This window comes from Eutrigla gurnardus, assembly GCF_963514095.1.
Source record: "Eutrigla gurnardus genome assembly, chromosome: 18".
Taxonomy (NCBI): domain Eukaryota; kingdom Metazoa; phylum Chordata; class Actinopteri; order Perciformes; family Triglidae; genus Eutrigla; species Eutrigla gurnardus.
This window is the reverse complement of record NC_139929.1, coordinates 13195780-13212386: the sequence shown is the minus strand read 5'-3', so window position 1 is coordinate 13212386 and position 16607 is coordinate 13195780. Positions and strand designations below refer to the sequence as shown.

General features: G+C 45.7%; 2 protein-coding genes across 3 annotated transcripts in view; one reads left to right on the top strand and one right to left on the bottom strand.

Annotated features, from left to right (window-relative positions):
• thtpa (thiamine triphosphatase) overlaps positions 1–16607 on the top strand; it is a gene marked incomplete at its 5' end in the record, with an annotated part of 479666 nt that overhangs the window by 84094 nt on the left and 378965 nt on the right. The gene's annotated exons all lie outside the window — the stretch shown is intronic.
• Positions 1–16607, bottom strand: part of mpp7a (MAGUK p55 scaffold protein 7a) — a 125410-nt gene that overhangs the window by 56944 nt on the left and 51859 nt on the right. For both annotated transcript variants that reach the window (XM_084034053.1, XM_084034054.1), the window contains exons 4-5: positions 13129–13206; positions 6734–6814 (exon numbers count right to left, since the gene is read on the bottom strand). In XM_084034053.1, coding sequence (XP_083890179.1) covers positions 6734–6814; positions 13129–13206 — 159 coding nt within the window. The remainder of the gene's footprint in view (positions 1–6733; positions 6815–13128; positions 13207–16607) is intronic.

Sequence of the window (16607 nt, the reverse complement as noted above, 5' to 3'; positions counted from 1 at the left end):
TGACATGGGAGCATGCTGCACTACAGTGTTCAAGATGTTGCTAACTGGGAGCAGATGAGAGGAGGAGACACAACCGGGGCTCTGTGGCCCGGATCCGCAGAGACAAGCTGACCAACACACAGACACATGCACACACACCACTTTGTGTTGTCGCCTGTGAGTGGGGGCGGCATGCGACACAAGTTTACACGTCGATGGGGGTCAATTTCCCTGGCCAGGATAAGTTGAAAAAGCTGCATCGCTCGCTACCTTGTTAGATAAGTGAAAAAGAAAAATAGCCCGATTTACAAAATACAGGATACAAAAGTACATTTAAAGGTATTTCTCCTTTTTTTTATGAAGGGAGACCTTATGATCATCTTATCTTAAGATTATTTGATTGTTTTTCATGAAAAAGAAACTATGTGTCTCATCAGTTTCTTAACAAAATGGGAAGTGATTCCACTGTTTTAGTGCCATTTTTAGAGTTTAAAACATATTTTATGATTATCGGGATTATTTCATGTAATTATTTTGGCCAGGATAATTGTGACGTGCATTGTCCCACGCCACCTTGTGATGACTATTTATTCCTTTTATTTATTTATTTAGTCCTAATCTTAAAGAACGTTGGTTACATGGGTTTCTCTTTTGTAGATTTAGTAGTTATTCATATCTTAATACCTACATTAAAAACACTGTACTCATGGGCTTCGGGTCATCTAGCAACACGACAACATCATTAAAAATAAGTCCATTTGTTCAAGAAATATATTATACAGGTTTTAAATAAAGCCCCAGGTTTTTTTTAGAGAAGAAAATAATTAATTACTATCTGAACTGTCCTTGCAGACATCAAAGAACATCCTAAATGAAGTGGTTTAGATAACCTGGCTACACTGTTGGCTTGTTTACAGCCTGTGTTCCTGGATCGTAGCAGTAAACGTGATGGAAGCCTTCATGGAAATAGCGCCAAAAGAAAGAGCCAAACTGTGACAAACTGGAATTTGACTTTAACCTTACCTGACCTTACCTTAGACTAAACAAAACAGCATCTCCTTCCTCCCTGAATTTCTCTTATTGTCTTTGTCCTCCTGTCCAAACTTCTCTCAAATGCCATCAATCTTCTCTCTTCTTCTTGTTTGCTCTACTTCAGTTTAAATCTCATGTACTTTATTTCCCCCCCAAGCTGTTCCTTCAAAGTTGATTTCTTAGAACAGGCCTGACAATGCGTTCCTGGCTTTGATCTGCACCGTAAATAAACACACACGCATTGTGTTGTGTTGTCTGGGGATGCTGTCATTATGGTATTGAATGTTCTCCTGGAACACAAGAGACCAAAACCGTTTGCAGATGAACGCAATAAAAGCAAACTGAGCGAGATCTCACACATGAGCTCGATATGTAAAATACTATGTGTTAATAGCACTGTGTCGACATATGGATGGAGAGTTGGTAGTCGCAGTTTCCACGTAGTGTGGTGATGAGGTCATTAATGTTGCGGTGGAGGAGCAATGAACACAAGTGGCAGAGCTGCACTATACCCTGTTTTATGGTCTATTTTACTCCATCTAAAGGTCTAAATGGACCATAATTTACTAAACGAATATCATGCTGTATTGAAGAAGACTTGAGACTAGCGATTAAGACCATAAACTCATGTGTACGATATTTACTGAGATAATAAATCAAGTGAGAAGTTTGTCATTTTCTCATAGACTTCCATGCAATCGGAGGAGTCGCCCCCTGATGGCCAGAACCTCAATGTCAATAGAAGTAGTGCTCCATTCAGAGTTGTATTAAATATCACAGGACAAATATTTACAGAAGAATGCTCCTACACCATCTCTTTTTCTCAGTTTTTTCTCCCACAGGGGGTATGAGAAGTACAATTTTAATTTGCCGTTGTATCGAGTTCTCCCAAAACATCCTTTGGTGAAAGACGGCCCGTGCCATGGCGGCGAACCCGGAGAAAAAGGGAGATTTTTTTCTTGAGTTTGAGGTTGGATACATGCGGTGTCATGGCCCTCTTTATGGTGTTTGACTGTCAGTCACAGCACCTGATCTGGGTTGCGACAACACACACACATGGGTCAGCCAGGCGTCCATCAGCCTCTCAGCAGGGTGGGACACCCATGTGGGCCCGGTGCTCTGGAAGAACGACAGGGTTTACTGCTGACGCTGTGCAGCAGTAAACCCTGGAATCAGACTCGTGCTGAAACAATTTGTCAATCAAATCTATTGACACAATTTTTTTTTTCCTGCACATTTGAACCTGTGCAAATAAATAGACTTAAACTCAACAGTTTAAGTCATGAATCATGCAAAATATAATTCAAATATCAGTGTATTTTATATTAAGATAAAGTTTTTGCAGGAGTAAATAAATATTATGAAACAGAATAAACCAAAGTTAAGGGAACCCTACCTTCTTACGCTCACCTCAACCTTTCAGCCTCCACAAACCTGCCAGTTGCCGTTTCCTCTGAACTCTATCCATCGGGCTTAATATCCTGACCTGAGTGTCCTCTCATCAATGGCACTTCCTTAAATCTGGCATCGCTGCCCACCGCCACCCCCCCACCCCCCACCCCATGGCCGTGCCTAACAACCCGTAACAGAGCCTGAGCTAATTCCTTGTAAAAACTCTCTAGGAAGTAGCAATAACAGCTGTATGCTAATAGATAGCACATGGTACATGGCCCTGGCTGGTGACCGTTGACATGCGAGCACCACTACACAGGTACAAATGTTTTACACACAGAGGTCTCTGTATGGAAAGCTTTCTTACTGGGTTGATACGAGTCAGTGAGTCTTGTTATGCCTCAGTGTCGGTGGATTAGCCGCCTAATCAAATCTAGACTTATATCCATGTATAGGCCCTCCAGCCGAGGGACGGAAAGAAAGATGAAGGGAAGCGAAGCCACCCTTGTTTTCCAGGCATCCGCGTCCTTTCTCGGTCCGTGTGTTTGTGTTCATTAGGCATAATAGGGATCCTAGAAAAACAGATCACTGAGCTTGGCTAAATAAACCTAGTGGTACATTCCTGGCATTGGCCTCTCATTAAAGCCCCCCGGCCCTGTCACAGGCCCACTCGTTTTTCAGCTTGCTGGCGCTGGCTCGGTGCAGGGTAACTGCTTTGCCCAGGCGGGGAGGACCCTGCTGTGTGCGTTCTGCCTGGGAGACGCTGCTGTAGGCCAGCTGGGATTTGACACTCACGCCCACCCTCCCTAAGCCTTGAACCTCAGCACGCACCGCCTCGAGTCAAACACATTTTGCAAGCGTGTATACACATACACGTACACACACACACATGCACACATGCCTACCAACCATACACGCCGGCGGAAACAGCCGGCCATCATAATTGGCACTTTCATCACTGTCAATATTAGTCTTGCTGAGGGGGGCTAATATGGCTGAAAGTTGTTTTTTCATGTGCAAATCGTAAAAAGAGAAAGTTGGAGGCGAGGAAGAGAACGAGAGAGGGGTGTTTTAAAGAGCCTGATTTATATCCCCACCCTAGGAATGGATCATTTCAGCCATAATTAAGAGTGATACAGTTACTATCGCACAGAGACGCCATTCACAGGCAGCAACCATCTGCTTGTGTTTTACACCCACGGCCCTGTGATTTACACTGGGGTTTGGCTGGTATGGTATCAAGTGCCCTGGAGGGCAGATGGAGACAGAAAAAGAGCAAAGTTTTAATACTTTCATTCTCGAAGCCTGCATGCAGCCTACGGTTTGGAGACACAATGTCAGGAAAACGTCAAGAGTCTCCACACGTCAGTGTGTTGCAGCCAAATCCCTCCCTCCAAACCAAGGTGCTGGAACCAATCTGTTGTTGACCGAGTGTTCCAGCAGCAGCGTTTAGGGCCCCAGCGTGGAGGTCATCCAGTTGAGAGGTAGAGAAACTGTTGCGTGAACACATACAGATGTCAAACACTCAACTTGACAACACCTGGTATGGCGCTTTCAGTCTAAACCGGACACACTGCAGCGTGTGGTAACGCACAGAGCAGTCAGCAAGAAGAAGGTCCAGGAATTGTAACTCCAGCTTTCTTTGATGTTCTGATGGACAGATTTTCATACTGTTATGATTATATGATGCATCTCGCAGCAATGAAATGTATGAAATCAATCTTCGATGCGTTCCTAGATCAGTGATAAAACGCTTTGGGTCCCTTCCTTTGGCCCCAGTTACTTCTGACTGTGCTGACGGCCGGCAGTAAAGGAAGCAGTAGCGGCTGAGTATTTTCCATTGTTTGGTGTGGAATTGTTTGGCTGACCTTGTTTTGCACTGCAGTGAGGTCGGCTGTGCAGCGTGTGGAGGCGGTGGGAGAACAGAGCCACAGAGGAAGCAAATATACAAGATGTGACAACATGTAAATATTGATTCCTGAGTAGACTAAGCTGACGTTGGAGAGCGATGCAGAGCTGGCACTGTTTGAACTGCACTAGTGAGTCATATTTAATTGTAACAATAACTGCCTAAATCGTTTTTAATGCATTCTTATAAGGTTTGAATTCACTTCAGAAGATTTCCCATCATTGATCCAATCATTTTATTTGGTAATTGGAGGAAATCTAGATTGTGTGATAGTAATATGTGATCTAGAGGCTGTGTTGACACACCTGGAGTACACACATCACTATGTTTGTGAGTTGCTGGATGGTCAGCTGAGGGTTGGGTGAGGGGTTGGAGCCTTGGAGTGCCTTCCAAAGCACTTAAACAGTGCGTAAACACTTGTATCCTCAAGTTTGGCATTTTGTCCATCACCATCTTGGATTTTTGCAATCAGTGAACATAAGTGACCATATTTGGACAGTGGAGGAACGACGGGTGGATCACTCAGGACAGAGACCCTGATGAGAAACCTTATTGCATCTAGATCCATCTGGATTCTGGTGTGAAGCGGTTTACAAATTTGACTTTGTCTTTGACTTTCTGAGTAGCTAAGTGCATTAGAAGCGGCAGTAGCAACAGTAGCAACAGTAGCAACGGTAGCCACGGTAGCTAGGCAATTACGCCCAACGACCTGTCATTCACAAGGTAGCCATGCCCTAAAGAATACACTGCTATTTCTATTTCTAAATGGGAGGTTGATTTACTAAATGATATAATACTTGCCAATTGCTAATTAACAAAACTACCATTTGGTACCACAAACTCATGTTTACAATGTTTACTGAGATAATAAATCAAGTGAGAAGTCGGAATCGGAATTCTGTTTTCAACCAGAGGAGTCGCCCCCTGATGGCCAGTACAGAAAATGCAAGTTGAAGGCACTTTAGCCTTGGCTTTATGTTTCAGAAGCGGAGGTGACGGTGTGAGATGAAACATGGCTTTCTCCTTGGCTGAGCTGGAATGTTAGCTAGAGCAGTGGTGCTCGGCGAGCTAGCAGTCAACCACTAACTATAAGCACGAGCCATGAATAGATAGCATGTCTCCTTCTCAGAGGAAAAATATGTATAAGTGATGATTTTTGACTTTAATGGTTCAGAATGATCATGCTTACTAAGATGCATAACCTTATCTTCATCATAGATAGCCATGTCTATAACCACATACATGAGAGGGTAGCGTATAGTTCAGGTCTGTGTGTGTACACCTGGCCCACAGTCCCGTCTGCTGCCTTCACCTCTCCTCGCCTCTCCGGTTGAAGTTGCCGAGCGTCCTGATCGATGACTTTCACGAGCTCTGCGCTCTGATGGATTGACCCCTTGCCACGCCAAATACCTTCGCTGTAAACGCAATTAAAATAATAAAACGCAGGGCCTCTGACACAGGCATGCTTCATGGCGAGCGGGGCGATCATTTGCCGGCGCATTTCACTTCGGGGCTGACAGAGACAAAGGAGACCACGGCGTCCCCACGTAGCAAAGTAGGAGAGCAGGGCCGTGATAGATGGCGACCGTTTGTCTTCGGGATAGCGGCGGTGTGAGCGTGTGTGTCTATTGTGTGTGTGTGTGTGTGTATTCACCATCGTGTGACGATCGCTGGTGAAAGGTGATGAACTTGTAAACGTCCCTGTTCTCATGGCTCACAGGTCAGTCTGTCTACATGTATCTAACTGTGTTTTTTTTATTATTTAATCATGAAAATCATTGACAAGCACCGACCGTCAAAAACACACATGATGATTTGACTTATAAGCCTGATCCTTTTCACAAGCCCCGAGCCTGACAGGTATTGGATATTTAAATGTACTGTACATCTGTGTGTGTGTGTGTGTGTGTGTGTGTGTGTGTGTGTGTGTGTGTGTTGTGTCGGGAGAGGACTTCATACTGAGCTGTTGTTTCTGGCAGAGCCCAAATAAGCATGACGACAGAGCGTTAAAAAAGGCAGCTCTGTCTGGCTGAGACACCTGCGAGGCCCTGATGGATGTCCAGTTATGCATTTAAAAATAAGAACGTGTAAATTTATTTTGTAGCTGTCTGTGTCTGACTAAAGAGGACAGCGGCCGACAGCCAAGGAGACGAGGGAAAAGGTCTGGATGGAAGCGGCGTACATTTTTGTGGACGCCACGATAATCACGCCGCTTTAATGGCAGCACTGCACAAACAGCGATACACACCGTTTATGTGATGACATCAGGGAGAATACGAGCCAAAGACCGTCTCTGAGTCCGCATGTGATAGCCAGAACTGTCTGAAGATAATCCTGCGGCCCTTAACAAAGACACAGGGCTCGTCCTTCCCTAACATTTTGCAGGAGATGATTAAATGCTGTAATGAAGAACAAACTCACCTTCATGTGGGGTTTGGCCAGGAGTTGGAGGAGCTCTTTGATTTCACCATTGGCTGATTTCCCTTCCAGCTCCTCGGACAACTACAGAGAAGACAGTTCACAAAAACACATTTACCTTATGATATATCAGGGAAGAACGCTGAAAGGAAATTAAAAATTCCCTTTGTCTTATTTTTTCTGATGATTACAGTCCTGTTTTTCCAACACTACTGACTTGAGTTCAAACTGATTTGAAGTAAGGGAGTGTGCAGTGAAGTCATGTGTAAAAAGTTGTATACTCAAGGGTTCTGGCTGTGTTTGTACTTTCAGACAGCCCCAACAGACAGGAAAGATGATCATGTACTAAATTAGGTGCATCTCAATGGAAGGTCACGACGCCTCGACTTCGCACTTGTCTCCTGATTAGATTTACTATTTTACGAGGAGGATCATTTTTCAATGAAAATCTCCGGAGCAGACCATTGCTCTTGGAAACAATGGGAGCTGGGAGAGCATCTCTGAGCGCTGGGACCCCGCTGGACTACATTCATGATGAATGTCTGGTAGCTGGGAGACGAGTGACTCTGCTTCTAAAGCACCAGGCCACGCTCCTCCGTCTAGCGCTCTGATTTATGGAGGATCCTCCTGGACGTGGTGCGAGTGTGGAGAGGAGAGGCCAGCCGCCGCACACAAAGAGCTGCTTGTGCTGAGGCTGGGATCGGGAGCTGGTGTCTGCTGCACAAAGAGGGCCGGACGAGATCGCACGCTGCGGCGTGAAGGGGGAGCGAGGCAGTGACCTCACACACGTGCACCGTCTTGTTTCTTCATGTAGAGACGGTCGTGCTGTACGCAGTGTTGTGTGGTGTGGTTAGTACATGTAAAAACAAAAAAAGTTTGTACACTTTGCCTTCACTTCAGCAAGGAGCAACGTTTTTTTTTTTCATTTGAATGAATTGTAGAACTGGAATGATTAGTCCCAAAATGTATCTGCAAATACTTTGTTCAATCCATTAAAGTCATTTTCTAAGCTAATGGCCAAACTTTTGTTTTTGAAAATTAAATATCACGTCTCTGACTGTTGCTCGGACTAAACACGCAAACTGAAAAACGTCAGTGGGCTAAAGGAAGTTTTCCAAATAAATTATATGGAATAAAGAATTAATCACAAATAATAACAGATGAATTTCTAATGAAAATAAGCATTTGTTTTAAATGAAATGAAACTTGAAGGAGTTCTCAGTACAAGTGTATTAATAATAAATAACATTTGTTTTTTGTTTTTTTATTTGAAAATAAATGTAAAACTGAAATATGAGTGATATAAGATGAATAAATAATATACATATAAATAAAATTAATGTACGTTTAGGGCATCATATTTTCATATTTTGAGCTTTACAAATGAAGTAGTTGGTGTAATAACAAAAGAAACTAAACTAAAATGAAAGAATAAATAACATAACGAGTATAAAACCTGGTCTAATTCAATAAAAAGAGTCGTTTCAGCTAAATCACCTCACAGTGGATGAAAACGTGTCCGGCCATTTGAAATACTTCCTTTAACAAGCCATTACTGATGAATTCACGAGTCGAATAATAAAAGTATTAGAAGCAGTTTAACCCGCGACGTGCCGATTAACACTTCAACACAAGTTGTGTGTGGTGAGAGTTTTCGCATGAAGCGGTGCAGCAAAGAAGCGTGGAGAGACACATGGATCATTGTGGAGCCTCCGTTGTCATCACCTAGCAGATAAGCTGAACGGCGGAGCAGCGCTCTCCTCTGAAGGCGGGCGGTGACGGGGGATGGGGAAACCTGCAGCCTGTTTGACTAACGACCCCTGTGGTGCGGGAATAAAGCAGCAGAGGTGAGGCAGAGGTAAAGGACTGGGGTTAGGGAGGACACTATGTCACATTACCCCAAGACGGGAACATTTGCTTTTGCCTTTTCATTATTTCCATTAGCTCTGAGCCCCCCTGGAGGGTGAGAGACCACGCTAATGAATAGTCACAGTGGTCAAGGTTACTCTAGCTGAGCCTCCCTGCATTACTTCACTTTCTCAAAATATACAAAATATTAGAGCCTGGGAGTGTAAAGGTCAGAGGGAGACGGAGGAAGTGTGAGAAAAGGGAGAAAGGAAACAACGCTGATAGCACAAACGATCAAAGGAGGAGCAGAGAACGGCAGAGATGGAGGGGAGTCGGGGTCAGGGTCTTTAGAGGAGGGGAGACCTCTCGCTCTGATACGCCGTCATCAATCACCTCATCGTCTGGCTGTTTACAACGCGGGAGGGAGACAAAGACGGACAAGGGGGGCGTAAATTTCCAGTCCCTCATACTGTCCTATTAAAGCACCTTGTCCCATAACTCAGCGTGGAGGACAGATGGGACATGTTTGACAACACGCCCTGCTCCCTACCTTCATGCTTCCATGTTAAGAGTCATACTTTCCATCCCCAGACCTTCACAGAGAATGATGGCGGTCTCCTCCGAGACCGTGTTTATTTCATTTGTTAAATGTCATTGCAGGCGCAGCACTGTTTGGATAAGTTTGATCCCAGCACAGCGGTTTACAGCGCTCCCTTGATCCCGAACGGCCGAGAGCTCACTGCTGTGATATATGGTTGCCAAGATATCAAGCTGACCTCATGTCAGAGTGCTTTTATTAAAACGTATTAAAACAATTAACCTTTTATTTTGAAAAATCTGATCCCAGCCATCCATTTTATACAGCTGATGAAATGCACTTTGGCTGGAGTCATTGTGTAACTGATCAATAATGCATTAATAATGCTACAGTAAGCGTTTGACCTTCAGTCATTCTCATTCTCATTGATTACATTTTCCTATTATAGTTTATAGTTTTCAATAAAAACTTTTAAAGTGCCACGGTCTAAATACTGGCTTTCACACTCAGAAAAAAAAATGAAATTACAAAGGAAATAATAATAATGACGTGCAGGTGAGCTTATTTACAGCACAAAAGTTCTATGTATGTAAAGCAAAGCATGTCTATTTATAAAGAATGATCGACAAGAAGAAACAAATGCTGCAATAAGTCTACAGCTTCAGTCAGCGAGGTAAAATGGTTGTGAACTTTATGGGTGTTTCACCCGTCTACATGTCGGATAATTGACCTCATTACTAGGGATGCATGGGACATAAAAAATAAATCAGCATTACAGTTCCAGCGAAGGAGTTTCAGCTGATTATTACATTTGAAAATGTGGAGGCATTTCTGCAGAGTTCTCTGCAAGTATAATCAGGTTATCAGGTTGCTGTTCAGTAGATATGTGTAAATATGTCAGAGAATTGTATTTACAGTGGAGAAAATAAGCGGTCAATCTATAAAAGGCAAGCCTTTATTGTCCTGGTCTCAATGCTGTATGTGCAAGTTGTTACATCATTATAATTAGGTACATTTTTATTTTGTATTTATTTATATTTGCTTGTGTTTGTCAGATTTGTATACATATATTTAATATATTGGAGCTACCAAAGTCTTGTATAGCCATAATTAGCTGGACAGTAAAAACTGGCATTGATGAAGCTCCCTGTGTCTGTCTGCCTGTCTGTCTGCATGTCTGCCCCATTCCCAGCTGTAGATATGGGCTGCAGACCAGTGCCCTCTGATGGCACCCAGTGGTCTCCCCAAGTAACAGCAGGAACATGGGTGAGAATAAAGATGTTGGAGAGTCGGCCAGAGGAGGAAAAGGAGTCTTTGGGGGGAGAAGGATCAGTCAGCCACCAGGACCTCCAGTCTCAGATCAAGCGATGGATGCTGATCTGGAACCAGAGGCTGGCATCGTTGCGGAAGTGGCGTGTGGAGCTTTCTCTTCTGCCTCGACGGGGTTGATTGAGGCTGACTGGAACACGCGTGGAGCTGTGTGTTCACGTGTGAGCCTGATTTGCCCCTTTTGATTAATGTTATGTGGTACTTCACATTCCACAACGAGGCTTCTATTTCAGTCTTAATGAGCGCTGGAGAAAAACTGTGTGTGCAGCAATAAAACGTGTATGTACACCCATAAAAGAGTGTGTGCCATCGCCCACCGACAGATCTCTATATTTGTGTAATACGCTACCTATTCCCGGGATCCATCGTCGGTTTGAGCGGTGGCAGTCACCTGCTGTGTGCGCTAGACAGTGCAGCCAGGGGCAGCCGGGGGTTGAAGTGTCGTTTTATGTTAGGCAATAAATTAAGCCTCCATTACCCGAAACCCAAGCCTGAAATGAATTTCATCTAACTGTAGATCTCTCCTGTTGCACTTCAGTCCTCAGCCACCACTTCAATAGCGTTCATTTGGAGCGGTGACACGGCTGAAAAACAATCCGCTTTAAAAACACACTGAAACGTTCTGGGTTGGGAGGTTTTTTTTTTTTTGGACTCGCCAAAGAAGGGGTCTCAGGATTGCGGTGTGCTGCGAGACGCTTTGAAACACCATCTCTGGGATTTATTCCGATACCTGATAATCCCGGGGAGACGCTTTGCGGGGCATTTACCAGGAAGCATAAATTTGAAAGTCTATAATTTGACAAAAAGAATGAGAGAGAAAATCTGTAAGGGAGAGGAGGACGACGGAGGGCTGATGGTTGGGGGTCTCTTGAGCAGCATGTGGCCTCTTGCCACAACCTGGGGAGGCCGAGCACAGACGTAGGAAAGAGAAACAGAAGCGATCCGTCACAGTCTGCTGGCTGCGTGGATTCTTGTTCTGGTGTTATCTGCTTGGCCGGGACTTACAGCAAAAGTAGGACAAACGCTCAGACAGAAAAGGAGCAGGGGCCGGTTTGGGACTTCCGTCATCTGTACGGGTGCGTGTGAACCTTCCAGGACTGGAGAGTTCTGGCTCCACCGCCGACACTTGTGGCCTGTAAGGTCAGGAAAAACCACAAGGCGGCCTTTCTTTCGTGACAGTGTCGGGACGCTCTCTGGACTCCCTCCTCCTCGGTCTTTACCCCGACCGACTGTACAAACGTCAGCCCCTCGCTTGACTCGCTACTAATTAGCATGATGTATGGCCGCGGGCTCTTTGGAAGGGGTGGACTAGTCGGAGGCACTTTGATTACAATAAACAGAGCTGGGGATTTCAAACAAAACCACACACCAGTAAAAGGGCTTTTCCTCCTCTCCGTTCACCGTGCCAGGCTGGCTCTTGGGTTTACACAGGTGTGTGTGTGTGTGTGTGTGTGTGTGTGTGTGTGTGTGTGTGTGTGTGTGTGTGTGTGTGTGTGTGTGTGTGTGTGTGTGTGGATGACTTGCTTATGTGCACACGTGGCTTTCAATAAATAATGCCGATGATCTATACGGTAACAAATGTCAGGACACTGGACGTTTACTCAATAAATCAGTGTAAATCTCTTTCACAGCTTGATGTGCGTTGCTGTGGCCAACGGAAGAAGCTTTGATGCCGTTATTGTCCATGTGATGACTTCTCATTAACAGCTTAACTAATGAACAAGGACGGCACGCCATAAGCATATGCTTCCTCTCTCCGAATGGGACCATTTCTCACTGTTGGGTTGACGTGATGCAACGCTACAATCATCTGCCGTCTGTCTGCTGCTGCTGCCATCCGTCATGCTTCTCATCCATCTTCAGCTTCCCTCTGAATGAGTGGCCTTTCCGTCCGCTTTCTGCCCCAGGAGAAAATTATCGGTCTTGTCCTCGCAGAACTGGATTTTTTTGATTTTGGTGGTGCACGGCTGGATGTTTGGGCAATGAGTGGGTGGCGTGTGTAGAGCTGTTGTGTTATTGCAAGAGTGCGTCTAGGAAAGCATCGCTGAGAAAAAGACAGCTTTCGGGTTGACTCCGGGGTAAATGAGGGCAAACATCATCGAGGCTACTGCACGCTACTGGGAAAGGGTTGAACAGTGCACGTATGTGTGAGTGTCAATACAGAGGCTCTTGTGATCGGAGGTTCAATCTGCATAACATCACACGGTTGCAAAGCAGAGCAAGACAAACTATGGACCTGCTTACGCCAGGTCTCCCTGGATTTGAGCGTAAGCAAATCACGCTTGCTTTGGGTTTCAAACACAAACAGTGGAACAGGGAAGTGAAAGGAAAAAGAGATGGATGAATGAGGGGAGAAACATAACAAATGTGTCGTCCTACGTGCGGGACACAAGCACTCGAGTGTGATGGTCATCTGGCTTGTTTATTTGTGTGTTTGTCTCTTTAATACAGCGGGTCTCTGGGGGTGTTGATTGCAGGGCTCCATCGGCAACCATTTCTTGGCTTTTGGTTGCCGTCAGCGGCAACCGCTTTTAAAAGGTAGTGCTGAGGCCTGAGATCTCATCTGAACACCTACACATGATTTCATTGGAACTATGTTTTTCCTTTCATTTGTCACCCTGTAGTAGGAGCAACCAAATAAATGGAAGCCTTACTTCCTTCCAAAAAAAAAAAAGGAACTTACTTCATGGGCCAGAGCTGCAGCGCCGTCCAGGACAGGGACTGGTTTGCTCTCTTCGTAGAGCTGCAGCTGTTCATGGATCTGAAAGGACAGATTGTGTTCATCAGTAAGAGAGCGAGAGAGAGAGAGAGAGAGAGAGAGGAAGCAGGTCAGCGTTGTGCTGCCGAGGCCACGGCGAGGCCTCTCTGAGCAAACACACACGTGCGAGCAAAGCGACCATGCACGCAGCTACAAGCACGCATGTAAGGAAACATGCACAGCCTCCATTCCCGCCGCGTCCCGCTCGCACACACTCGCACTACATCAAGACTTTCACACGCCACTCCCTCGGCCGAGCACCACGCAGCGCTTCTAAGGGTTTCGGCTCGCTCGGCCACTGTGCAAACAATCCCGTTTTTTCCACCCAGCATCCGATATGCCCCAGTGGCCCGGTGAGGGTTCCAAATCATTTCAACAGTCCGGTTAAATTGGCTAAACATTTCCTTATCAGCCTCAACGCTGCAACTGTGCACCGTTGAGAGACGAAGCGGCATCTCGGGAGACTTTACTAAAATGGAAAGTAGTCCCGGCTCGCATGTTAACGTTTACTCATTAACGCACTCAGAAACACATCATCGCTCAAAGACGGATATGTGGAGCAGAGATGGAATCACTTATACACACACACACACACACACACAGAAACACACACACACACACACACACACACACACACACGGCAACCATTTAGTGTTTGCAATTTAAGAGCAGCTGTGCAGGAATGTGTTTACACGCTGCTGTCTGGTCTCATCAGAGAACAACAGACGGAGAAGACCGTCGTCCCAGCAGCCACTCCTGAGTCTCTCCTCGGCCCAGCATGGTGAAGGGGAGCTGAGCCAGGGGTCTGACTGATAGCTGGGGCCCGAACCTGGAGCCTCTAGCTGGATGTTCCACAAAGCATTCCAGCGTGATGGTGGAACTGAAGGCCCTCTGGCTGGGGAGAGAGTGACAGAGAGGCCCCTGGGCCAACTCAATGTGTGTAGGGCCAAATCCACACATGTGGGTGCAGACACACACACACACACACACACACACACACACACACACACACACACACACACACACACACACACACACACACACACACACACAGATGGAACAGTGTCAGCGACAGAGAGCAGCTCCGTAGAGGACGGAGAGAGCGATAAGAAGAGCAGTTTGTTTGCTGTCACATTGTGATCAGGTACAGATGCTGTGTGCAATTAAAACATCTGTTTTGGGATTGTTAGACATCCTCTTCACTGTTAGATGACAATCGCAGGATGTGATCTGTCCCTTCTTATCACATCCCCACTGGAGATGGGGTTTTCGGCAGTATTTCGTGCCCCAAGCGAGAACTTTTTGATGAAGTTCTGATTAGCAATAACACAAGCGAAATGTGTAGATAAGTTCAATTGAAACTGTCATCTGTCTTTGATAACCACCAGAATCCATGATGTCATTCACAACGCAATACAAATGCACTAATGTCAGCATTCCAAAGGCACTTTTATGGCTTTCTGGTGAGAAAAATGCAACATAACTATGTGTTAAATGTCTCTGAATATGCGCGGCGCTCTCTCTGCCCGTCAAACCCCCAGCTCAACTGTTGGCCTTTAACAGCCATTTCAGCTCCACTTATCCGCTGTCCGCCGTGATAAATCACGACCTGTTAGGACTGCGTCTCAGCCAACGGAGCAGCAATGTTTCAAGGTCAGCTTAGAGGTTCAAATCCCTGCGTAAAGCCCACATTACTTGGCTATAAAACATGGTGCATTAGGCGCGTCGCGGAGGTAATCTGCTGAAGGCCTGAGGGAGGGAGACGACCGCTCGGCTCGGCTGTAGAGCGCCGACTTGAGGACCCCAGATGGGATGTGAAGTTAAACAAATGGTGTTGGAGAGAGAAAGTAGTGCCGTGGACTGTAGAAACCTGCACGAGAGTAGCCACGAGGCTAAGGTCGGCACTAAAAACCAGCACAAGCTCGGAGCGCAGCTGTCGCGAGCCTGAATAAACTCCACTGTTGAAGTGAATTAAACTGCTGTCGGTACGTTCCATGTTTCATGCCATCAACATTTAAGGCAGCCGCTCAAGGGCAATTCCTGGAAATTTTCATCCTCGTCTGTTTCATTTCACATAGCCACGTCATATTCAAACAGTTCCTCTCTACTGTTCATGAAGTCCCAACAACTCCACCCTGTGCTCCGACCCGTCTGTCTGTTCGCCGAGAGGAGGCGGCCACAAAAAAAAGCGAGGCAGGCAGCTCTCCGGTTACTTCATCTGTCCTGATCATCTTTGTAAGAAAACAGACGAAATAAATGAGAGAGGTTGCCAGTGTCAGTCCGGCGCTCCAACATACCACGGTCCTGGTGACATCTGCTTAGGTAGTTGCTGCTCCACCACCTCGACTTACTTAGTTACTGTGGAATTTCTCCTCCGCGCGGTGAGCAAATGCGAGATTGAAATGCTTTTATTTACAGTTCGGGATGCTTTCCAAGTGCCTGTCCATGACGCAGTAATGTATTTTAAAGTCATTACCCCGCTTTTTTTTGCATAGCGCGTTCTCTGTCCCCTTGGTGAGGCAGCAGTGCTCCTGGCAAATGGGAGAAGTGGCTTGGCCTTTAAAAAAAAACAAAAAACAAAACAGTGAGAGACAGTGTGCTAACGCCAAGGAGGGCTTAGCTCAAACCAGAGTACGACTCCTGGACACACAACCGAATCAAAGAGTGGGATTCTGAAGCTTCTCCGATGAGAAATGTAGTGCTACTTTCTACGTAGAAGAAAGCAGAAGAGTCCGGATTAAAATACTCAAAAGTCAGAGAGGAAAGCTCCCTGAAGTAGAGCAAAGATGAATGAATGTGCACCTTCACCGAAAGCTTTAAAAAAAAGAAAAAACGTCTACAAAAGCAGTAGTGTGTGTCCTGTCTCCACAGAGGCCTCCGACTAAGTTGTGTTTGCCTCCAGAAATACCCGACGGGCTTAAAATACACACAGCAACACACAAGGAGAAAAAAGAAATGTGAAGAAAAACACTAACATGGGTAAGAAATTCATACGAAGAAATTCCGACGAGGATGGACTGGAACAAAAACACAACATCCATCTTCATCTTCCTCAGACGAGAGCTCCAAACGCTGCTGAGGATCACCGTTCGGGCTGAGGGTCAGAAACTTTGGAGACATTTCAACAACTCGTTCGTTTGTGATCAACGCCAATGCAGAGGCAAGAAGAACAGTGACCGCCGCGATCGTCGATCGTCGAGGAAGGAAAAAAAGGTTTGCAAACGCTAATCCAGACACGCTAACAGCAAGCAGCGTCTGGCGCGGGAAGAGAGTGTGCAAATGTGAGCGAAAGCTTGATAGATGGAGAGGTGGGCTGATGGAAGGAGAAAGAGAGGCCTGGAGATCACAGGGCTGGATAGTGTTTCTGAGTCCTGGGCTCAAGGCCTCTGGTTAATGTCCACTGC